The sequence below is a fragment of the Acomys minous genome (genome assembly GCF_964271855.1).
Source record: "Acomys minous genome assembly, chromosome: 3".
NCBI lineage: Eukaryota > Metazoa > Chordata > Mammalia > Rodentia > Muridae > Acomys > Acomys minous.
Window position 1 is genome coordinate 109737887 of NC_140485.1, and position 25024 is coordinate 109762910.

Here is a 25024-nt window from a genome sequence, read left to right on the forward strand (position 1 = left end):
ATAACGTGTTCTGGGATGCTTTTGCTGAATTAAATGACTTTCCCCAGGGAACCTTCTCTTTATAGGTAATGAATGTATAGGATAACATTCCAAAGTACCTCACGGTCAAGTCACTGGAGTCCGTCGGGACCTTTAAATACACGTTATTATCTGTTCTCTCAAGTAGAGGGAATCTAGTCTCAAAGATCTCAAAATAGTTAGAAATGACAGCTGTATATTGTTTTGTTTTGTTTTTTGAGACAGGTCTCTCTGTGTAGCCTTGGCTGTGCTGGACTCGCTTTGTAGACCAAGCTGGCCTCGAACTCACAGCGATCCACCTGCCTCTGCCTCTCGAGTGCTTTTTTTTTTTTTTAAGATTTATTTATTATGTATACAGTGTTTTGCCTGCATGTCGGCCTGCATGCCAGAAAAAGGCACGAGGTCTCATTACATACGGTTGTGAGCCACCATGTGGTTGCTCGGAATTGAACTCGGGACCTTTGGAAAAAGCAGGCAGTGCTCTTAATCTCTGAGCCATCTCTCCAGTCCCACGTTTATGTTCTTAAACAAGATGTTATATTGACTGATAATGAAATGAATATCATAGTACGCAAAGTATAGGACCACGACAATAAAGACATCAACACAAAGCTAGCTGGTTTGCTAGAAGATGGTGCTTTTTATTAGAGCTTGTATGACTGAGAGTGATAAAGGGGACAAAGAGTACTACAGAGAAGTAGAAAGAATAACATCTTATAATAAAAATGTTAATAATTATTGTTGTAAATAGTTTACACATAATTAAAATTAAGAAATTTCAAATATATATATATAATGTATGTAGATGTATATGTACACATACACATATACACACACACACATATATATATACACCTCAGCACTTTGCTCCCTAATTGCCTTTATTTTTTTCATCCCTAGGTTTGTTTGTATTTCCTATATATTGCCTTTGTAAAAAACAGAGAAAGCGATCACGGACAGGTATGCACTGGTAATCCACAGAGGATTTCACATGACGTCAGCCGGTACCAGGAGGAGCCGCGCAGGATGGTACACCGTCTGTGAGTCGGATCCTTAAACACCTAGGGGAACTTCTGCCACCTTGTCTCCTGTGCTTCTCTGCAGGCCACAGTGCCTCTAGCTACGGTGCACTCCCAACATGGTGTCCTGTCCTTTCCTTAAACAAATTGCTGCTTTTAAAAAAAATGGTCACTTTCATTAATTATAGACATTTGTATCATAACTCTGACCTTCGTGGTTCTTGGAAGAAACTATTTTGAGACCAGGGTATCCTCAGGTGTGTCTTGAGGACACCTCGCCGGAGTGTTATCTGGACTGTCTGGACCTGTGCTTCCCGCCAGGCTGTCTGTGACACTGGTAAACAAAGCTGAAGTCCTGTCTGTCTCAGCAAACAAAGCCACTTTTCAGAAGATAAATCAGAGTTCACCAAATGCACCTGTTGTCGTCTGTAGCCCAGATGGTAATCATTCTTTTGTTCTTTGGATAGTGTACTTGCTTTTAAAAAAAAAAATCTCAGCACCCAGAAGGGAATTAATGAAACTAAATTAATGAGACGAACCATGAGTTACTGGTGCGTATGTGTAAGGATGTGAATGTGTGTATATAAACACATGTTAAACCAGGCTCCACAACCGTGTGCTTGTCATTTTCAATGTCTATTTTCATACAACTATTCAGTGATGGTTATGTTTGTGGGCCTAACTTGGTAATGTACTGAATTAAAGCCAATGTCAACAACAGGTCGTTTCCATGATAACCCTGTCTGTTTCTTGCTCTTCCTATGGTAACACACACACACGCACGTGCACACGCACACGAACACACACACACACACACACACACACACACACACACACATTTATGTGATGTCACTCCAAGATGTACCAAATTTTGTAAACTGACAAACTGAAAGGATGGTTTTAGAAAGTCCCTAAGTTTCCAACACTTGATCTTTTCAGATTCCTTGGATTTTGACATATGTACTTTATCCTGACAATAAAGCCCTCCTGGGATAATTTAATAAAGAATTTCTCTTGCTTTGAAGAAAACTGCTTAAACTTCTAATTTAATTCCCATTCTGCTCATAATTTAATTACCACCTTATAATACTAGTTAATTCTGCTTTAGGTCAAGTTTTTAAAAATTATTTAATGTTCGACTTCTTTCCTCTTTTCTCCTTTTTTTAAATTTGTCTCCAAGGTTTTACAAAAATAAACACTAGCTTTGAAGGATTTTTGCCTGTGTTTACTACTCAGATGTATACTTCGCTGATGTCTCCTTATAGAGAGATAACTTGAAAACAGCCTTTTATGTACATAGTTTCATTGAAACATCAACTGCTTTTGGAAAAGAAAATATTTTCATGAAGTTCTTTTGAGATGAGAAGTCTTTGAGAATAAGAAAATGGAATTTAAGTAAATAGCTCTATGCCCTGGCTTTTATCATAAAGCTTATCAAGGGGAAAAAGAAAAAAAGAAGAAGAAGAAGAAGAAGTGGTAAGAAGCCTAAGGCTTCAGTTCATCTCTAAATTCTCAAAATTAGCTACTTGCTGTAAGTGCGTGTTTGACTTGAAGCCGACTGTATGATAACGTGCACATTTATACGGCTATTTCATGGTGTCAGATGTCAAGGTGTAAGAACTTCTTACCCTTGTGTTTCACTTTAAAAAGTTCACACCTGCGAAGAACGGTCCATGTCTAAGCTAGCGTGCTTGGATTCCTTCTGAGCGATAGAGAGAAGCCGGACAGCTTCCTGCTAAACAGTGAATTTCTGATGAGGAGAGCATGTGGCACTGATTACGTTTCTAGACCATGGTGCAAGTTAGGAGCAGTGGCCTCTGGTTTCACAGATTCATCTTCCTGTGCCTTCAGCCAGCCATCTGGCAAGTGTTTGCTGTCCCGCTTAAGGTTTTCTAGTCTTAGACCAAAAGGATGAGAACTTCTCACCCAAATGCATGTCTCTGCTGTAAAAAAAATGCTTAATTTTTAGAGATTCGTCTTTCCCGGACTTGGTTATCAGTTTGGCTAGATGTGGGTAAGATGGATCTGTCTGTGTACACTGTGTGCATATAGCTGTATGTCATTAGTAACATGCCATGGTCATACACACCACCTGAGTGAACAGAGGCTCTTGGGTCTGAGATTGTCTATATTCTTGGGTTGCTGTGCCTGTTGTCTTTGGCCTACTCAGGGATTTTTATTCTATTCTTTAAATAACTTAGCTTTTACAGATATTTTTATATGATTTGAAAAAAAATTTCCAATATGTGAGTTACAAAGTGGTTATTTGTTACCAGGAGAGGTTGTTTCATCAGAAGTTGGGAGGGCGCACACTGCGCTGTGCAGGCTTCTTGTGTATAAGTGCATAGATTTGTAAAATAAATGTATGCATATTTCTCTTTTAAAAGAACCCACAACCAGATACACACGTGTCCTTTCCAAGGTAGTAACTTAAAAGTAATTATTTGTGAATATTTTAGTAAGTCTCACAAATCTTTAAAAGAGTTAAAAAATTAAAAAAAAAAATGTGTTTCTATGTAAGTGCCAACTTTGAAAATAGAACAGTTGTAACGTTTAGAATAAATTCTGAAAGCTCCTTTACAAAATGAAGTATACATGTTAAGTGTCTTTATCCGTGGCTTGTCCTTATATGTTAGCATTGTAAATATATACATATATATGTTTCTGTGTAAAATCACACCATCTAGAACTATAAAACACAAGGTCCTCTGCCTATCTACCCCTTCTCCTAGGGGTAACTATCAATGGCCTCATATTTGTCCTTCCAGATGCTTCCTTCAAATGTACAAATAAGTGTGTGTCTGTATGTGTGCATGTGTGCACCCTTGTGTGTTAGTGTCCTATAAATAGAATGACATCCTTTGCTGTGACTTCTTTTCAAGTTTTTAAATATTAGAAAAGTACCTTTCCACAGTGTTTATATCCATTTGAAACTTACTGCCTACTGGACTGAGAGCTGTGTTTTAACTGACTCCCTCTTCCATTGAATGGGAAACAAGGTAGTTTTCATTACCGCAAACTAAGAATCTTATGCGTCCATATATTTTGTCACCTACTATGACCATTTCCATGGGATTCTGATTTTTATTTTTACAAAAAGAATATTTGTAATAAAGATTTTTAAGACATAGTCAGAAAATAAGACCATAGAAACAATATATTCAAGACTCCATTTGTGAGTAAACAGCAGAGAGAGTGCTCAATTTTAAAGCACATCTTCTTTTTGGGAGACTTCTTCCTTGAAAGATTAGCCAAATACCTTGCTGAATTTTAAAAGAGAACATAAATCTGCGATAATCTGTATTTTTGACAGTCTGAAAAAGATGAGTCAGTTTTTGCATTGTTTCCTTTTAACTTTAGTACTCAAGCCAAAGGAATAGTGTCTGTCACACTGTCCAAACCATTGATTTATGAAAGGTAGGAGTAAAAAGGAAAGGGGTCAAAATCCATAACACAAGCAACATCCTCTCCCCACCTTTATGGTCCAGCACTTGGCCACTTCCTGTTTTCTACAAGAACAGATAGGAAAACAATCAAAGACGACTTAATAGCAGACATGTTACAACATGGTCTTCCCTCTCCCTCTCCCTCTCCCTCCCTCTCCCTCCCCCTCCCCTCCTCTCCCTGCTTCCACTCCACTTCCCTCCCCTCCCCTCCCCTCTCCACTCTGCTGTGAGGTCAAGATTCAGTAGTACCCTTTGGGAAATACCCAACTCTTAATACCATCTCAGTCTCAGGACCCTACCTGAGTCTTTGTCTTTTAATTTCACTGCCCAGATACATGGCCCAGTGTTCTCATAATACTCTACACTTTGTAGTACACTGTCTGTCCCTATGTTAGTTCCAGCCATGTTTTTGTCCACACCTCTGTCACCCCCAGGGAAGAGGTGAGGCAGATGGGGAGAGACGCTTACTGTGGTCTGTGGAGCCTGTGTGTCTGGCTTTTCTCAGATACCTGTGCATCTCCCGTACCGAACAGATGAGATTGTCTTAACATCAGAATTTTATAATGCCTGTTGTTATGGTTGTTATAGAAAAGTTAGTTGCCTAAGTAATGTTAGGTGGCATATAAATACAAAACTATAAAATTTATGTCACGAGCCACTTTACATGTTAATTTTATAACCAAGCTGCACACCGGCCTTAATGTGAGTCCTTTCGTGTCAGTGGCTGAAGTCTGTCCCCACTACAGCTTTATGTTAATGCCTGCTATAATCATTAGCCTTAAAACTGAAGCACTTTCCAGTGTGTGTACCATTTATATAATTAATTGTTAAAACAAAAGCGATGTGTGCTTTTCAGCGGCAAGGGTAGACTCATATCAGCAAATGTGCCCAAATTCTTCAGATTATTATGGAATCACAAGTTGATTCCTTTATGTAAAGCATTTTTTACATGTTATAATTTGAGTGTAAAGTACTCAGACATAGAGCTGTTCCTAAAATTTTAGTAATCCTGGGGGGAAACTTGTTTATTATCAACAACCTTGCTACCTTTAGAACGCATAGCAAATACTGATGCTACATAATAATTGTACTTGAGTCTGTTTAAGATACTAATTTCTACTGAGAGCTTTAATTGTATTTAACTATATTTTCATAGTTCATGAATTCTATACAAAAAAATCTTGACTAGAAACACAATAACTACAATAGCTGGAACACATTTTGTTTTCACATTATAACTTAATTATACACTTTACTACAGTTGTGGACACTAACTGCGAAGATCACATAGTAAAATATGTCTCTGCAATGCTCATATCAATAAAACTAAGATACTTGTACAGAAACAGTGTTATCTAAACAAAAAAGCATTCCCAACTTGAAAGAGTACTGAAGATTGTGAAATGTTACTTTTTTGACGCAAATCAACTAATGAGACTCCCCTGTAACTCTTTCTTTGAGTGCACAACTAAGGCTGATTCCAAAGCCGTGGGCTGTGGGACTTCTATGTATCACTTTGTGAGTCTTTAGCTTTAGTTAATGCTATCCAGACACAATGAGCACAGTCACAGCCCTGTGAGGCTGTTGTCATTGTCTATCTGCTGATGAGCTAAAGCCTTAATATGTCACCTACCTATGTTGTCAGTTGGGCAAGCATATAATCATGCGTATTAGAAATTATATGCTTATCTTTTGGCTAAAGAAGTGACTGTCTCAAGAATAATCACTTAAAATGCAAAAATTATCTTTTTGAAAAATACTTGAAGTATTATTACCCAATACCCTTTTGAGGGTCATTTCTTTATGTCTCTAAAAGGCATTTGGCAGTTTATTAGATTATGTAGAATCATTACTAGAAAGACTATGTTTCTTTTTTTCAGGTGTGAGTCATATGCTGTCACTCTATTCTCCCTTGTGTGTATAGCAGTAGCCGTAGATATCAACATCACAGACCTGTTGCTTTCCTTAGCTGCCCAGATTATCTTGCTTTTTACTTCTGCAGTCTCCTCCCCTCCTCATCTTGGCCAAGTGAAGAATAAATTGTCTTAACCATTCAGTGTAATGCCATGAAATTCAGTGCTGAAAGGCCAGATGGCCTATGTGTAGTAGTAAGTGTTATTTTATCCTTTTTGTTGTTAACTGCAATGGACCCAGAGTGCCTGGGACACTTCCTGATTCTTGGTAAGAGCTGAGCAACTCTTCCTAGCTCTCTGCCAAGTAAGTCAAACAAATGAGATGCCAATTAGATGGGGGGGGGGGAGACAGAGGGAGGTGGGAGGTGGAGGTTAATAATATTGTAGAGCCAAAACTGAGAAATCCGTGACCATTGGGAGCTCAGTGCAGTGCCTGCATATTGACTGGACGAAAAGCACGAAGACATTCATTCAGTCCGTGCAGTCTGACCCAAAGTAGTTTATCCTTCACCCAAAGTAGTTTATCCTTACAACTATTGGTCTGTACGTAAAAACGTCCTCCAGCTTGAGCTTGGGGTGGATTTGAATAGAGTACCAACTCTATGCTTGCTGCAGCTATCGGTTCAAGTTCTGTGGTGGTTGTTCGATGCTTTGCTAATCTAAAGCACATCACCTTAACTATGACCAGGATCGGCCCTATTCTAGAGACTCGGCTTGCCATTTGCACACTAACACTTTAATTAATCGGATTTACACATAAACCAAGCGTATTTACATAATACGCAAGATGTATTTAATGTAGTTTTACCATGTAACAAAAAAGTTTAGAGAGTCACACTTGGGCATTTAGTGGCCCCAGGAATTGCAAAAACAATGTCCTTTCAGGTTTTCCTTGTAGCTGGCTGGCTGTGCTGTAGTTGTTGGTCTCTGTCAATGTCAAGGGTTCCTCTCGTGGCCAGCTAGGGCAGTTGTCTAACTATTTTAGTTAAATTCTTTAAATTACCAGGGCTTTCTATTAGCATTGCTTTCTCCATATCTAAATATATTGTTTCAGGACAACTAGCATTTGTCTGATGCACATATCTAATGTTCAGCCTATAGAAATTTAGCATGCTTTGTTTCTTCACAAGGAAATTCTAGACATACTATCCTTACTTTTTATTAGCTGAATGCAAATCCTTTTCCTAATGCCCATCTGTAAAGTTGCATATGGTAGCTCCTCAATAACTAATATTTATTGGTCATTTTCATTGTAATTATATTTCTGTAGATGGTATTTTGAAATCTTTACTAAGCCTTGAGGAAACCTTATTTTTGTATGAAATTTAGAATAGTAATTGGTTATAAATATACATGCAGATTTAGACACCTTTTGCCAAAGCAGAAACAATTTGGTACAGATTTTTATGAAAATTGAAAGGCACCGAGGTAGGGCCCTTGACCCCTTAGTTCCCGAGTGGGTGGGATTTGCTCCATCTCCTCCTCAGTCCACAGTGATGTATATGAATGGACCAGGTCTACTTTAGTTTTATGTAATATCTTTATTTGTTTCTCCCTCCTCCCCCACTCTTTAATAGTTGGGTCTATGATGAAAGTCAGAGGCATAGTGTGTGTATGTAGCACGCACCAGGCAGCCTGATGTGTGTGTCAACAGTGACCAGTCATCCTCGTATCCCACTCTAGTCCTGGCTTCCCATGACAGAATACAGTTAAGGACTTTAATTAAACCCTGTTCTGTGGGACAGTAGCCCTCTGCAGACGTGAAACAATCTAATCAAACAGCAGCAGGCACACACCTTTAATCCCAGCACTTTGAGGAGGCAGAAGCAAGAAGATCTCTGTGAGTTCTAGGCCAGCCTACATAGTGAGTTTACATAGTGAGTTCTAGGATGGCCAGAGCTACATAGTGAGACCCTGTCTCAAAAACAGAAATAAAGGAAAAACAAACAAACAAAGAAACCAAGAAAACAGCAGCATGCAACTGTTATTACATTAACCCATCATTTATTAAGAAACCATGAATGAGAAGTAGTTGTTTGGTTTCTCTTTTAATTAAAATTGGTAAGACATTTTCATGAAACAAATATATCATTTACTTCTCTTGCAAACTTTAAGGACGACGTTACATTACCCACATCTTTTTTCATAGTGTTAAAGTGCTTAAAAAAATAGTTAGGTCTTTAATCTGTCTCTATTACATATTTAGATATTCACATCCTAATGAATAATTACTGTCTTCTATTTCAATATGAGATGATATCTCATTTTAATTATGTTCTCAATAATAATAAGGGATAATAATTGCTTTGTCCTAAGGTGAGTGGTTTCCATTATTAATTTGTACCAGATCTTGCCACTTTCCTTTTATTATACTTTGCTGTAAACTTTATAGTCCCTTCCCAAATAATAGGTCATAATGTTTTTCTTGTTGAAAATACTTCTTTGATCTTTAATTTTTTTAAGTGTTTCTGCATTTCAGTAGTTGCACTGCTAACTTTGATCTTCATAAAAACCAAAATGGAAGAAGCCATTTTGAATGTATTTGTAGGAAATAGGCAGGCAGAAATAACAAAGTAGATGTCATTAATATCTAGTTGGTCCCTGAAAAGCAAATGGAAAGGAAAAACAAAACAAAACAAACAAACAAACAAACAAAAAAACCCGAATTCTACCAAAACTAAAAGGTTGAAAAACAAATGTATCGAAAAGGCTCAACTTCTTATATTGTTGAAGCAATCAACTTCCAGAGGTGTCTTTGTGCTTATGGTTCCCTGAATGGTACACAGTGGGTGCTCTGCCCACTGTAGTGTCGGTACGGTTGTCATTGGACAGAAAGGAGGAGTCAGTGGAGAAAGCCAGGGAGTCAGCATTGCTTCCGCTGTCCAGCAGCACTGATGCCACTGTGCAGCCCAAACCTTCCCTACGGTGCCTGTGTGACAATGTAACCTTTATGTGCGTTATTAGTGCCTTATTTCTTTCATGTGGCTTTATTTCTTATCAAAAGAGCCATAAATGCTCCGGTAGTGTTCTTTGATCCCTCTACCTTAATGCATGCCAGTCAGGTGTCTTTATTGATGTACCCAGCCTGTGTTTGCTGCTGAGTCTACCCTATAATCTCTACAATAGTGGGTTAGCTATATTTGTCTTAAGTATGCCGCCTATTTTCAAACTAAAGCAAGAAAATAAATATCAGTTAATGGAATTAATTTGTATTTGTAAACCACAAGGAAAAGCACGCTGAATAAGTTGGAGTCAGTGAGCTTGTCTGCAGCTCTAGGGTAGACCCACAAAACTTTACAAATAGCATAAAAAGAAACACAACTGTGATATTTGAGAATGTGACCATATATCTACAACTTGATTTTGACAATATTTTATCATTAAGTTGCTTATAGATGCAAAAAAAAAAAAAAGGTAGTTGTCACAGTTTACACATTCTGCATTCACAATGGGCTGCAGCAACTTCCATCCCTTCTGTACACCATTTACTCTTCTAGGCCTAGGCCTTTGCATTGTGTTATACAAGATACTGCTTTTGTTGTGTCATGTATATATGAAAAGTCAAAATAAATGTATATGATAAGTAAATTATTAAACCAGGTGTGAAGAAAAGACAAAGGCATGGGTTATATAAGGAAATGTATAAATATTAGACAAGAAAGAAAGAAGGCAAGAGAAAGAAAGAAAGAAAAGAAGGAAAGGAAGAAGGAAGGAAGGAAGGAAGGAATCTTCCTGCCAACAAATACGCCCTACTGGAAGGGCCTGGAAATGAACAGGTGTGTTTGTTTGGTTTTTAAGCAATGAAATTTAAAAATCCATTACCTCAAGAAATGTTGGTGGCTATGTGTCATATCCACTAAAGGATACAAAGCATGTTCCCTCTGAATCTCTGTCTCTGTCTCTGTCTCTGTCTCTGTCTCTGTCTCTGTCTCTGTCTCTGTCTCTGTCTCTATCTCACTTGTGACTGGTAAAAAGCAACACAAATACCAGACCACACAAATTGTTGGGACAAGTCTTTGAAAAGGTAGATGGATACCTTGTGGAGTCTAGTTGCAGGCTCAGTGATGTCCCTATATCCTTTTATTTTGGCTTTTAAAAAATTATTATTTGAGGTTGATTGTTTTACATTGTGGTAATATTAATTATGATATCAGATCTCATGGGAGAATATAAAGACACTTACTCTACCTGGTTGCAACTGTCACTTGTACAGTGTAGATTCCCGTGGAGTGCTGTTCACATGGTTTGTACAGAGTATCACGCAACGTCATCAAGCAATGCCCAATAAAAGTTTTTAAAAGAGAAGACTCTTGTCTTTTTTCCTGAATAGATTTTAATTCTAAGTAAACTAAAAGGCAAAATCAGTGCCCGCATATTATAAATTAATTAGTAATTACTGGAAAAGTAATTACTCTTCTGACTGAGGGAACTGGATGAAGGAAAGAAAACTATGAACCATTACACACACACACACACACACACACACACACACACACACACACACACCTGTTTTATACCCTAGCAATTTTTTCCTAGTCCTCTTGCCTAAAAGCAGGGTATTTGTTGACCAGAGGACGTGAGCATGATTTCTATGAACAGGAAAATTTGATGCATACAAGGAAATACTACAGAACAATCAAAAGGCGGGGGGGGGGGGGATGACTCAAATAATGGCTGAGAAATTCTTGCAAAAAGCTGAATCTTGCAGGTACTGTGTTGTATAAATTAAGCCAGACACAATGAAATGTGTAGAATAACACTGATCAAAAACAGACAAAACCACCCACTGGTTGGATAGTGATGACTGTTGGGTGGGGATTATTGACAAGGGAGGAGATTGAAGAAATGTACACCAGTATAGTCTGTGACTTAAGAGTTTATACATATACTAACTGCTCTGCATTGAAATCTGGACACTTTAAACATATCAGGTCTATATTATACCAGCACTTGAAAAGAGCAATGGAGGGGTAAAAAGTAATTTGGAAAATTCCGGAAGAAAAAAGTCACCCATAGTCCCAGATATGGATAATGATGTCTTTAATATGGTGCTTGCCAACATGTAATTTAGCCTCTTTAAAAATTGTTTTTTACTATATTGTCTTCCTTGGATTGGTAAAAGCAGTACTTGGTGTTTCAGATAATATGCGCTTAAGCTATTTGTACATCAATGCTGTCAGCAAAGTGATGGGACTGTTCTTGAACATGAATCCTGACAGAAATTCTTAGTAATGAGTTTTGGGGTCACAGGCTGAAAACCCATGGCACATGCCCCCTCATACATCCAGGCGGCTTCATCTAAAGTTGATACCAAGTTATATGCCTGGCACCCATTTACGAGAGAATTATTTCTGTTTAATCTTCACCAAACGTTTTCTTTTTAAAATATTTGCTATTTGACTGGTGGAGAAAAATGGCATCTGATCTGTTAATGACAGCCTGGCTGACGATGTACAATGCACTGGGTTTTCAGTTGCATTTAATTCCTCTTGCTTGAGTAAGCACTCATCTCCAAGCACCATGCTGTAAATTTAAATGCAAAAAAGATGTTACCCCTTATTATAGCTACAGCTACCGACAACACACACATACATAATACAGTAGAAATGTATTTCATTTACACAAAACACCACAAATGTTTGCAACATATGCTCCAAGCTAAACAAGCACTTTGAATTGTAAACAATGTTTCTTCTAGAATTCTAGTTCAAGTGACTCCACCAGTGTGGAGAAAGATAGCATGTGTCCTGGAATGTAGTAGTGTTTTTTAAACTGATTTTTTAAATCCAATTTTGGCACCAAATTTAAAAAAAAGTCCTTATAGTATGGTTTAGTGATGAGAGCTGCGCTATCCTTCACAGTAGGGGGGCCCAGGACGGACATTACTATTTGTTCTTGCCGATTAATATGCCCCATATACTTCATATTTCAACCAAAGATCTCTAGGACTTTTCTGTTGAAAGGTTAATAATTTTATCCTTCAGAAACTTACCATGATGTGGGTTTTAGCCCTCAGCTCAGTTGAGGTAGCTTTGAGAAGATGGTACGTGCACAGCCAGTGCTTAGTTCAACCCCCGATGGAGACACTTCCAGACTTTAGTCTTGTGAATGTTACTTAACTTTGCTTTGACGCTTCTGAAGATAGGCTTGAAGGTTAAGCGAATTTAATATGTGTTTAAGTGCTTGACATATTACCTTCCTCTTCATTAACTTCTGGTAACTATTAGCTCATCCTTTAGTAACTTTCATTTGGAATGTGGCCAATACAAGATGAATCACGGACAACAGGAATGGATGCTAGAAAAGCTAGTTCACTATGATCATTACACATTGAGTCAAGATGTCATCTGAAATGTCCCAAAGAGAAAATTATTTGAAAGCCTAATGCCTAATATCTACATTTCTGGACTTTCTTATAGGTTAAATATATAATTTTCCTCAAGAACTCAGTCACCTTGTTTTAATCAACACACACTGTTTTGTTCTCTGAGTGATTCAGTGTCACTCTCCTAATTAGGTGGCTCCGTTCCCCCATGGTACCATTATTTCTTATTCTCCACCATTTCCATAAAACCAAGGAGTTCAGAGATGGGCACCTGAGTTAATCATCTTGATTCTACAGGAAGCATTTCTCTTCCACCTTTAAGAGTGTACTGTGAAGTGTGGCCTTGGGAGCTCCCAGACACCATTTGTTTACCATGTAGCAGAGATGACCACCTGGCTGGGTGTGGAACTCCTATTAGCCAGTGATTGCCAACAAAAGCAGAATTCTGTCCTATCACTGCCAGAAAAAGTGTGGCCCTGACAATACTTTGACTTCCATTACTCTGAAACAACACACTTCTGCCTTTCTGACCCACTGAGTTTAGCACAAAGCTGCCAACTGGAGCTGAGAAATGAACTTTTCAACATCCTCAATGATGTGAATGATCCTTTAAGACCTCAATGTTTGGGTGTTTTCCCAAAGTGCTGGATTATATGACCTAAACCTTGGTTCTTTTTTCCCCACAATCCTCACAGTAAGCCTTATTGACTCCATACCAGTGTGGTGACTGAGTTCTGAAAGCAAACATCACAATGGGTGGAAGCAGAAGCCTTCCTCGCCAAAAAACCCAATAACATTACAGCTGAATTCACAAGCAGTCAGAGCACATCATGAAGCTTGCTCCAGTGTCCTGCCTGGAGAGGTTGACTTGGACGCATAGCTGGCTTTTGTTCATTCATTCTGTACGTTTGGAGTTCCTACAGTGTGCCAGACTGTTCTAAGTCCTGGTGATATGTCAGGTAACAAGACAAAAACTCATACCTTCATTATATTTATGCTTTTCAGGAATGGAAGAAATAGAATGGTACATTACATATATAAATTATAGTGGAGGAAAATAAATCCCAGAGGAGAAGTGGGCATCATAGCTGTAGGCTGCTGAGAACGTAGTGTGTGCACAATGTCTGAGGGAGATGAAGGAATTGTGCTGATGGCACTAATAAGAAGAGCAGAAAAGACAGAGGAGACATTGGAATCCAGGGTACAGACAAGATTCCAGAATAGATGAGGTGGAAAGAAAATGGACAGAGAGGAAGAAAAGACACTGGCAGAAGCAAGTGGAAAACTGTACCAATTGCAGTCAGAGTAAGATGTGGAATTACCTGGAGATTAGACAGAGAGGCCATGTGACCAATGCTGTGTCACATCCCTGTCTCTTGCTGCCACAGACTAATGGAAACAAGAACCAGAGAAGTGGGAGAGCCTCATAGAGGGAACAAAAATGGTGAAGACATGATCTGAAGGATACCTTGAGCATGAAGGACAGTGACGGTGGATGAAATGAGATTTGGTTAGATTTGATTGTAGAACTAACAGGATGTGTAAGCATGATGGAGAAGCAAGCTGTGGTCAGCCCTTAGGCCAGCAAGTCCTCCTTGAGCCTTACAGCAGCAAGACCCTATATCATCACAACAGCAAATTTCAGGTCTCAGACTTCAATGCCTGGGCTCTCTGATTACCCCAGAACACAGTTCACAATCTCAGGCCTGAACCTATTACTTCAGGAGTCTGCTGTACACGTACAGTAGTGTGTAGCTCCTGAAAAAGTCATAGCACCTAGGCCAGGAGCTACAGCCCCAGCGCTGTGAGTCTGGGTAGATTCTATTGTGTCTCCTTGGCTTGCTCCTAGGTGTGCACTTTCTCAAGTGGGATGTGCTTGGATAACCCGCATTAAGCAAGAAACATGGTTTTCCTTAAAATTCAGAAAAATAAGGGGGAAAGACCATATAGTTCTCAGTTGGTGCAACTTCTCACAGATGAGCAAAGAGGTAGTGCAGCAACCAGCCCGAGGACAGTCCCAAGTGAAAAATGCTCCAGTCTTTACTTAGTTCAGCTTTCTATCTTATCTTTCATACAACAGCCAAAACATGCCCTTGTTTCTCTATTATTCACTCAACAAATGATGGAGCACCCATGAAAAGATGTCTGTGATTTCATAGATACTCTGTGAATAGCAATAGATCCTCAAAAGGAAAAGGGCAAATCTGCACCCATGGATATATAGGGCTGGCCTCAGCCTCTTTGGCCAATGACTGGCCACATTCACAATGAAAAGGGAGGAGATTTTGCAAATGGCCTCGAAAAATGTTTCAAGGATCTTTTGTGTTCAGACAAAAATATTTTTAAAGGGCATTTGGCATTTTTATTCAAAGGATACATGGGAAATGTTGTCTTTTTTCAGACGAATCCTAGGTGCCCAAGATGGACACCTTGTCTTTCATCTCACATGCTGTCTTTCACTGAGCTAGCCTTGGCCTGTCACTTGGCCCTGTCTATCCCAACGTCAAAACACCTCCCTATTTACCCTGTACGCAGATGCCCATTTCTCCTTCAAAGTAGTGCAGTCAGTGATGGATATGCCCCCTGCATTCCTCTCTATCTTCCAGGCCTATGACAGTGGCTGGCCATAGGAGCTACCCATTGTGTCTTTAGTGAGTAACAGACAGTCCATTCCAGTGCTGTTTCCAGAATGATGCAACACGCACCAGAGTCTAGTATTGTTACTTGGGATGGGCACAGTTCTCTGCAGGGCAGGCGTGGAAACGGAGATTTGCATTTAGCCCGCTTACTGCTAAGAGTTACCAGCATCCACACCTGTGACAGAATACGGGAAGCAGGATGAGGAAAGGCTGCAATGAAGTCTCTCTCTGAGCCCACCAGCAAGAGGCCACCGGGCTGGAGAAGCCTGGTACAGAGTACTCCCCATCACAAGAAGAGAAACCTCAGGCTCTACATAGACCATATGCTGGATGTAGGCTGCTCCTGGGAAGGCAGTGTGGCCTTTTAGAAGAGACAGCTGTTTTCAGCTGAGATCAGTAGAGAAGCTCAGCTGAAAGCTATTAATTTTAGTTCCTCTTGGGTGGGCAGTGAAATCCCTCCTAAAGTGGAGTAGGCAGGATGAGGCAGGATGATGAAGTAGGTGAGCTGAAGGTAAAGTTGGGGTAGAGTAGAACCTGCGCCATGCATTACAAAGTTGTTATCCAGTCCCTAGGACTGAATAATATTTTTATTTATTTATTTATTTAATGTTCTAGAATTATCCTTGTCACATCATCACTAGCATTTGTAAACACTGAATAACTTGACCATTACACAGTTTGGAAAGGATGGAGCTGAAAGCCAATCTTGGCCTTATGCAGCAAGGCCCCTGCATCAGTTACTTACCTTGTTGCTATCATCAAACACCTGACAAAAGCAACTTAGAGAAAGGTTTGTTCCGAATCACAGTTCCAGGGTACAGCCCATCATGGAAGTGGCATAAGCTTAAGGCAGCTGCTGATCATGTTGCATCCTCAGTCGAGAAGCTTAAACTTGTGAATGCTCATGCTCCGTTAATTTTTTTCCTTCTACTCAAGTACAAGATCCTTTAAAGACCAACTCAACACCATTTTGTGTTCAGGGCCTGAGCCCCTGAGCCCCTGCCCCCCCCCCCACCACCACCACAGTTTCCAGGGAAAGCCACAAACACACAGCTAGCAACTGTTCCTAAGAGCTTGCACCCAGGGCCAACCAATCAGAGTTACAGGTCACAGTGACCAGGCAAACAAAAAATTCCCTCCTGTGGTCTGGCCCTGGTCCCCTCACTTAGCCCTGGTCACCCAACCAATCAGCTTAAAGGTCACCCTATTAGCCATTCAAGTTTGTCCTAATCACTGTTGCTAAAGTCTGCTTTTGTAAAAGATATAAAATCCCACTAGTTTTGCTGCTAGGGTCTGCTCCTTCCCAAAGACAGGTAGACCCCATCGTGACAGATCAATCAAAGCCTCTTGCGTTTGCATCCATCTTGGACTCTGTCTCTCATTGGGGCTTCCAGGAAAAGACTCCCAACACGAGTCTTACAGTCCCAGCCTAGACAATGGTGCCAAGGTGGGGCTTCCTATCTTGATTGATCTAGATCAGTGGTTTTCAACTTGTAGGACATGTTTGTGGGAGTCACATATCAGATATCCTGCATATCAGATATGTACATTATGATAAATAACAAGCAAAATTACAGTTGTAAAGTAGCACCCTCACACCTCACAGCATGAGGAGGTGTATTAGAGGGCCGCAGCGTTAGAACGGTTGAGGACCACCAAGCTATATGATACCAATCAAGCAAGGTCAGAGGCTTGTCCTAGGTGATGTTGAGGCTGTCAAGTTGATGATATTAACCATTACAAAACCCAAAGCCCTAAGATCTGAGTCACAGAAAAAGAACAGAATTGTCCCCATCAAATGGCAGAATGTAGTGGAAAGCATTTTATAGTACTAGGTGTATGCTATCTGACGTTCATTTGTTGAAAATTTATTCATTCTTATTTACTCAACTCACTGTTTTTTGTTGAACTGAGATGGCTTCTCTTTTAAAAGACACCAGACTCTAACCTCAGTCTAGCAGAGACACTACCAGGCAAAGGCTGGGCAAACAAATGTCCGTTTTGCTTTCTGATATCAGGTTAGAGGCACAACTTGCTAGCCCTTTGTCTAAGACAAAGACACATGTGCAACCTAAGGTCTCTTTCAGCTTTTTAATCTGAATTATTGCAACCTAAGATCAATTTAATTCAAACCATTCAGTTGCTGCATTTCTTAGCTCTGACAGGCCCTGTCAAGCCACCTTACCCTGGTATAGTGTAGTTCTCTAGTCCTCTGTTAACACTTCTTTCCTCCTCAGACCTAGCATCTTGCCTGTACACACACAGGGCACATGACCACACGTCTCAGCTAAGCACCCTGCACAAGTCACTACTGAACAAGGCCCTTGCTTCGGTATCACAGGAGTGCCACAAACTAGATGATTTAAAACAACAGACATTTATTCTCTCACAGAGCTAAAGTCCAAGTGTCTATAGGGAGAGTTCCTTTCTGCCCCATGCCTCTCCTGGCCTCTGGTGCTGCCAGCATGCCTCTGTATCACTTGACTGTTAGGTTAGTGTCTTCACTTAAGTCATTGGATTTATGGGCCAATCTCAGGAAGTGTGGGCTTGCTAGGGGCTAAATTCATATGTTTGTTGCATCCGAGTTTGACTGCACATGGAGGTAAGGCATTTAAAGAGAGGATTAATGGAAGATATTTGAGCATGATAGGAAGAAGACAATGTTGGCCTATAAGCAGCCTGCTTCTAGATTGCTTAGCAACTGCTGACATCAGTACCTGATGCTGCCACTGCCACCAGGTGTGCCAGACTATAAAAGGGCCAAGCTGCCACCTTGTCTCTCTCTTACTCTGTCTCTTACTTTTGTACTTCTCTCTTGCAGTTTCTCTGAGGGTGCCCCCTTTTCTTTCTCTCTCCATCGCTCTGTCTCTGTTGCTCTATCTTCATGGCCCACTCAACTATTTTCTTTTTTCTTTTTTTTTTTTTTTTGGTTTTTCGAGACAGGGTCTCTCTGTGTAGCCTTCGCTATCCTGAACTCACTTTGTAGATCAGGCTGGCCTCGAACTCACAATGATCCACCTGCCTCTGCCTTCTAAGTGCTGGGATTAAAGGCGTGGGCCACCACGCCTGGCTCCCCACTCAACTCTTAACTCCTCTCTCTTTCCCTTCCCTCAAATAAATCTCTCCATATGAGATCTGTTGTGTGCCATCTCATTTTAAAATCCTAATGCACAGCCTTTGCATCTACCAAACGTGTGCCCTGCTTTCTAGTATCAGATACTGTTAGGGTCCTGAATGCACTGAAGAAAAAAACCCAAACTCAAATAGTATGCAAGCCACAAGGAGTGTTTATTCTGCAGAAATCCAGCATGCTGGAGTCACCACTTAGACACCGTGGCAACCCTGTGATGAGCTCATGGGCACTTTTTAAAGACATCCAGGGGCATTCTGGGGTAGCGGGGTTGGAGGGGTGTTAGGCAATCTTTAACATGATTGGAGCATTCAAACTGAAAAAGTGAGGGCAAACTCAGGGTCATGAGTTAAACATAACACAAGAGATTTCCAAACCAGCAATAAATCATCCTTAAGCAATTAGACCAGCAGTAAACCAACCTTAAGCAATCTTATCTTCCTCTGGTCAGGTGGCTAGGCTGGCTCTGATTGTCTTCCCATTTTCTACAGTATTTCTAGTGACTTCTGAGCTCATTTCTGAGGAATGGAGACTTAGGTACGTTCTACACTAACAAGAAATAAAAGCCTGTCATTGAGTCAGCTAGGTTTATTTAACCAGGCCCCCTCAATACGAGGGCAAAGGTGATGAACTTCTGTTCTAGAATCTTTACTTGTAACATCTGGGTAGACTTCCAGTGAGGAATTATGTGTTAAACATGTGGCTATGTGATTCCTCCATGACCAAAACACCATCTGATGTACAATAACTGAAAAAATCAATTCTCAACTTCATATGGAAAAACAAAAAACACAAAATAGCTAAAACAATCCTATACAATAAAAGATCCTCCAGAGGAATCTCCATACCCAATCTCAAGATGTACTATAGAGCAACAGTAATTAAAACAGCATGGTACTGGCACAGCAATAGACTGGGTGATCAATGGAATCGAATTGAAGGCTCAGAAATGAATCCACACACATATGGTCACTTGATTTTGACAAAGAAGCCATATATATTCAATGGAAAAAGGATAGCATCTTCAACAAATGGTGCTTGTCTAACTGGATGTCTACATGTACTAAAATGTAATTAGACCCATATTTTTCACCATGCACAAAACTTAAGTATAAGTGGATTAAAGACCTCAACATAAAACCAGAGACACTAAGTCAGTTAAAAGAAATGGCGGGGAAGAGCCTGGAACACATTGGCATAGGAGGCAACTTCCTGAACAGAACACCAATAGCCCAGTCCTTAAGGTCAACAATTGCTAAATGGGACTTCATGAGTCTGAGAAGCTTCTGTAAGGCAGCAGACACTGTCAACAGAACAAAGTGACAGCCTACATACTGGGATCTTCACCAACCCTACATCTGACAAAGGTCTAATATCCAAAATATATAAAGAACTCAAGAAATTAAACACACCAAACCAAATAACCCAATTGAGAAATGGGGCTCAGAACTAAGCAGAGAATTCTCAACAGACAAATATCGAATGGCTGAGAAACACTTAAAGAAATGCTCAACATCTTTGGTCATCAGAGAAATGTAAATCAGAACAACTCTGAGATTCCATCTTATACCCATCAGAATGGCTAAGATCAAAAGTTCAAGTGACACCACATGCTGGCGATGATGTAGAGAAAGAGGAACACTCCTTCATTGCTGGTGGGAATGCAAACTTGTACAGCCACTTTGGAAATCTATCTGGCGCTTTCTCAGAAAACTGGGCATAGAGCTTCCTCAAGACACAGCTATTCCACTCCTTGGAATATACTCAGAAGATGCTCCATCACACAAGGACATATGCTCAACCATGTTCCTAGCAGCCTTATTCATAATAGCCAGAACCTGGAAACAGCCTAATTGTCCCTCGGTTGAAGAATGGATAAAGAAACTGTGGTACATTTACACCATGGAATACTACTCAGCTATTAAAAACAAAGAAATCTCAAAATTTGTGGACAAATGGATGGAACTAGAAATGATCATACTGAGTGAGTTAACCCAGAAGCAGACTTACATGGTATATACTCACTTATAATTGGGCACTAGCCCAAAAGGCATATCTCATGAAAGTCTTCACTTACCAAGAGATTGGGATAGATGTGAGGACATCCTACTGGGAGTCTAGGTAAGAGAAATATAGGAGAATGGGGAAATAGAAGGACCCAGAGGGTCCTAGAAACCTACAAGAAGAACATTGTGACAGGAGGATCAGGGCCCAGGGGGGGTCTGCTCAAACTATTGCACTAACAAAGGACAATACAAATAATAAACATAGAACCCCTACTCAGATCTAAGCAACGGACAGTACATTCTCCATAGTTGTGTGGAGAGCAGGGACAGACTCTGACATGAACTCTGGTGCCCCATATTTGACCACCTCCCCTTGGTGGGGAAGCCTGGTGGCACTCAAAAAAGAATAAGCAGGCTACTAAGATGAGACTTAGTAGCCTATGACCATATAGTGGGGGAGGAGGTCCCCCTCGGTCTTAGACATAGGAGAGGGAATAGGGTGAAAGTGGGAGGGAGGGAGGAACGGGAAGGTACAAGTTATGGGATAATAATTGAGATGTAATCTGAATAAATTAATAAAAAAGATAAACTATAAGCAAAATTTGTCCATCTAAATATTCTTAAGACAGACAAAACTACCGTCTCACTGCCTTCTTAGTTAAAAACTGAGGATGTTTCCTGAACCCCCATATAGGAATGGGTACAGTCTTTAAAACCCGAGAGGAGCCTTCCCAACAGGCTCAGTTACAACAAAACTATATTCCAGGACTTAGCCAATACCCCTGAAGAAAAAGTAGAGGTCTGCAATGTCCCCTCCTGCCACAGTCCAGACTGAGCCAGCTCTGCCAGGGACCTGTTTCAGATGCAGCCAAAAGGAGACACCGGTCTCACAGCGGCTACAGCCAGAATGGGACACTGGTCCCACAGCCTAGCCTGCTGAGAAGTTGGCCTATGGATGTCAAGATGCTCACACGCAGGCTTGTTTTCTGTGCCAAGCCACTGGAGGGTCAACCAGCACAAGAGCTTTAGACATTTCCAGGCTTCAAGCTCCTGACCTGGTGGAGTACAGATGGCTCATAGATTCAGCAGCCTCGCCAAAGCTACTGTCAGCAGGAAGTAGTTAAGACGATTACTTTGCCCATTATCCATTTGCAAAAGGCTGGATTGGTGTGCTCCAGGCCTGGGACAAACAGCTTCAGGTTCCCCCAAGTCTCCCTGGTCCCTATCCGCTGCAGGACATGGCTGAACATAGCCTGCCCTCTACCTTGAACTTTCAGGGCAGAACTTTTCCTACCCCATCTCTTTTCTCCCTTATCTACATTTATATACTTTAACTTACTATATACAAAAACAATCCATCATTCCTCATTTTTTAATTATAGGAAAAGGTAGGAATGTTAGCATTCTGCTTCAGTCTGCCTACCTGTGATGTCATTGCTTACCTGGTATGGGGGTGTGGCCCTATTCAGGGCTATATAAAAAGACAAAACCCTCCTTGTACTCCCCTCTTACTCTTTTTCTGTCTCTGTCTCTATCCCTTTCTCCTCTCTGTCTCTCTCTCTCTCTCTCTCTCAGATTCCTCTCCTCCTTCCTCCCCCCCCCTGCATGCTCATTTAATGAACTCCTCTATAACATAATATCTGGTACCTTATTATCTTATTATCTGTTATCATTCTCTTTATACTAATCATAAAACTTTGCACAGCAAGTACTTTTATGGCTGAGACATCTCTCTGGCCCCATATACTACGCACTGTATATTCCATTGGTAATACTGACAATTGTCTTAAAATATCTGCTAACACAGGCCTTTCTTTTCAACCCATAAACATCATTATAAAATATAAGATCTTAGTTCCCTCAATGGCTTATTACATGAGGTCCCTCGCTGTTTGGTTGGCATCTCTGGTTGCCCTCCCTCTCCCCTACATGGTCTGGTAAACCCACTCCTCTCTCCAACCCTGCCCCCCCCACCCCCCCACCCCCACCCCCCGTTGGAGGAAAGCCTTCACATTCCTGGTATTCCTTAGGACTTCCTTAACCCCCTCACCTGGAGCCACCACCTCCCCAAGTCCAGCAGGTGGCTGACGCATCTTCCTTCACCTACAATGCTTAAAAACCCTGCTCACCACAGCCAGGGTGTGACTTCCTCTAGCCTTGTCCCCTGAGGAGGCTGATGAACTCTCCCAGGGACCTCAGTTCCCAAATAAGCCTGCCCTTGTATACTTTTAATCTGGCTTGGTCTGGCTTATTTCATCTGAGGAGATAACATATCGCTGGCCACCAAGCCTGAAAACCTGAACCCATATGGTGGTAGGGAGGAGCTAACTCCCCAAGGCTGCCCTCTGCCCTCTGCCAAGTGCCCGCAACCAAATCCTCAGGCCTCTGTTGCAGTATTTCTTCCTCCTGGACAGGGGAAAACCAACTCTGACATGGTGTAACATACTCTCTGACTAATAGTGTGTAAAAAAGTCAAGGGACAGCAATCATAAATCAACTTCCATCACAATTGTATGACATTAAGCTTTGTGTTGGCAACTGTGCCCTGTGAATAAATGTGGGTTCTGCTCATGCTAGAGGCTGAGGGAGCTCCTCGCTAAATAGAAGTTCCCCTCTCTTTCCCCCTCCCTCAAGCAAATAGTATGGAACTGAGAAGAATGTTAGTGAGCGCCTCTGGCTTATAATTGTTACCCCAAATTAATAATGCTCCCTACCCTGACACTGAGTGTATGCACACTATTCCGTCGAGTCAGAATTTCTGTTTGCCAAGCTAGACATGATATCATACTCCGGGGCTCATTATGACTTCACTTTATTTCTCTTAGCCTATCTCCAAGTTAAGTGGGGGACAGGAAGTGCCAGAGTGAGGAGGAGAGTCCTAAGAAACAGTCTAGAAACAGTCTAGGCATTCCATGAAGGCGGTTGGGTGACTTTCCCCCTCAACAAGCAGTACAGAGGCTCTTTCTATGCCCAGAAATAGATCTCCCATTGAGGCCCTGTTTATCTCCTCTGACCATTTAAAAAAAAAAAAAAAAAGCAGCTGGCTCTGCTGGAAAGGCTGGCGGCACCAATTAGCTCCAGGAGGCCAGAAGCCGGAATCCTGAGCAGCAGGAATAAAAGCCCACTCAAAGAACTTCTGGAGACATGTCATTAGCGCCTTGTTGGAGCCATTCAGTTTTCTAAGGAAGAAATATGTGCCCTAAACACACACGCACACGCACACACTCACACACACACACATACACACACACACACACACACACACACACACACACGCACGCACGCACGCACGCACGCACGAGCACACACACACACACACACATGTCACTGTAAAATGTCCTGTGGGCACAAGAGACACCCAGAACCTTCCTGTTCTTCCCGGACTGGCTGCCCGATGACTATGAAATATCCATCATGTGGCCGTGGATAGTGCTTGGTTAAATAAAAAAGCAGTTTTGTTTAATGGTGGATGAAATTGTTCTCATCTTCTGGTACTTTGAATTCAGTCTTGGCTCAAGATTGGACTAACAGTGTTGATGAAAATAAAACATGGGATCTTGAGTTCTTAGGGTCACTAGAAACAGTGAGAGGTCTCTATGGGAACACTTTACACTTTGTTTAATAAAACATCCATGTTGTTAAGAGCACCCTCAAGCATCACTTATGTGTTGCTAAGAGCCCTTAAGAGCATTATTCTTATTGCTATATACTATGCAGATGAAATAACAAAGATCTGGAAATTGTAATAGCAGGAGTCGTGAGGCATCCTCCAGGAGCAGAGCTAGTAGCACGGGGAAACTTAATGCCCCTCAAAAGGGGTCTCAAGCCAGCATGGTGATGACACTTCTTTGTATGCTTGGGTTTGGGTTTTTGTTGGGACAGTTTTGCTGTATAGTCTCAAACTCGATAGGTAGCCTAGGCTGCCTTGAATTTGAGATCCTTCTACCTCCAAGCACAGAGATCCTTTATGCACTATAGCCTACTGCTGCTGTGCTCTTAACACCCAGATGATGCCAGGTCCCCATCTTCTCCAAGGCTAAACAAGTGCATTGAAGTTTGCAGATAGTCTGTTTGCTTGTCTCCTACTGAAAACCCAGATCCGTGCACACTAGTCCCAATTCCTTTATGTAAAATCTGTCTTTATTAAACTAAACTAAACACCCCCAAGGCGGACCAGAAGAGTCTGCCTAAGGGGACGCAGCAGCCCCACAGCCACACTGACTACCACAAAACAACAGATAGCTACCTGAGAATGGCAAAACCAAAGCAAGCCAGTCAGGTCCACCAACTGTGCCCACCTGGGTTCGCCTCTAGGCATTTTGTCAGAGGCGCAAGTACAGATGGCGCAGGTGCTGAAATCCCAGAAGGACCTTGACTGCCTTTGCAGATGCAGAAAGTAGCTAGGGCCGACCTGGGTGCTGTCACACAGGTGCACACCTGGGTGCTGTCAAGTGGGAGTCCTCAGGAGTGAGAACTGGGGATGGAAGAAACACAGGAACCAAATCTCAGCGGGGACTAGAAAACCACC

The 25024-nt window shown here is 41.2% G+C and overlaps 1 protein-coding gene across 1 annotated transcript in view; it reads left to right on the forward strand.

The window, feature by feature from the left end:
- The window catches only part of RNF217 (ring finger protein 217), a 110739-nt gene extending 100038 nt beyond the window's left edge, over positions 1-10701 (forward strand). The window contains exon 6 of the mRNA XM_084776795.1: positions 919-10701. Within this exon, the coding sequence (XP_084632921.1) occupies positions 919-992 (74 nt within the window). The 3' untranslated portion in view covers positions 993-10701. The remainder of the gene's footprint in view (positions 1-918) is intronic.
- Positions 10702-25024: the final 14323 nt, after the last annotated feature.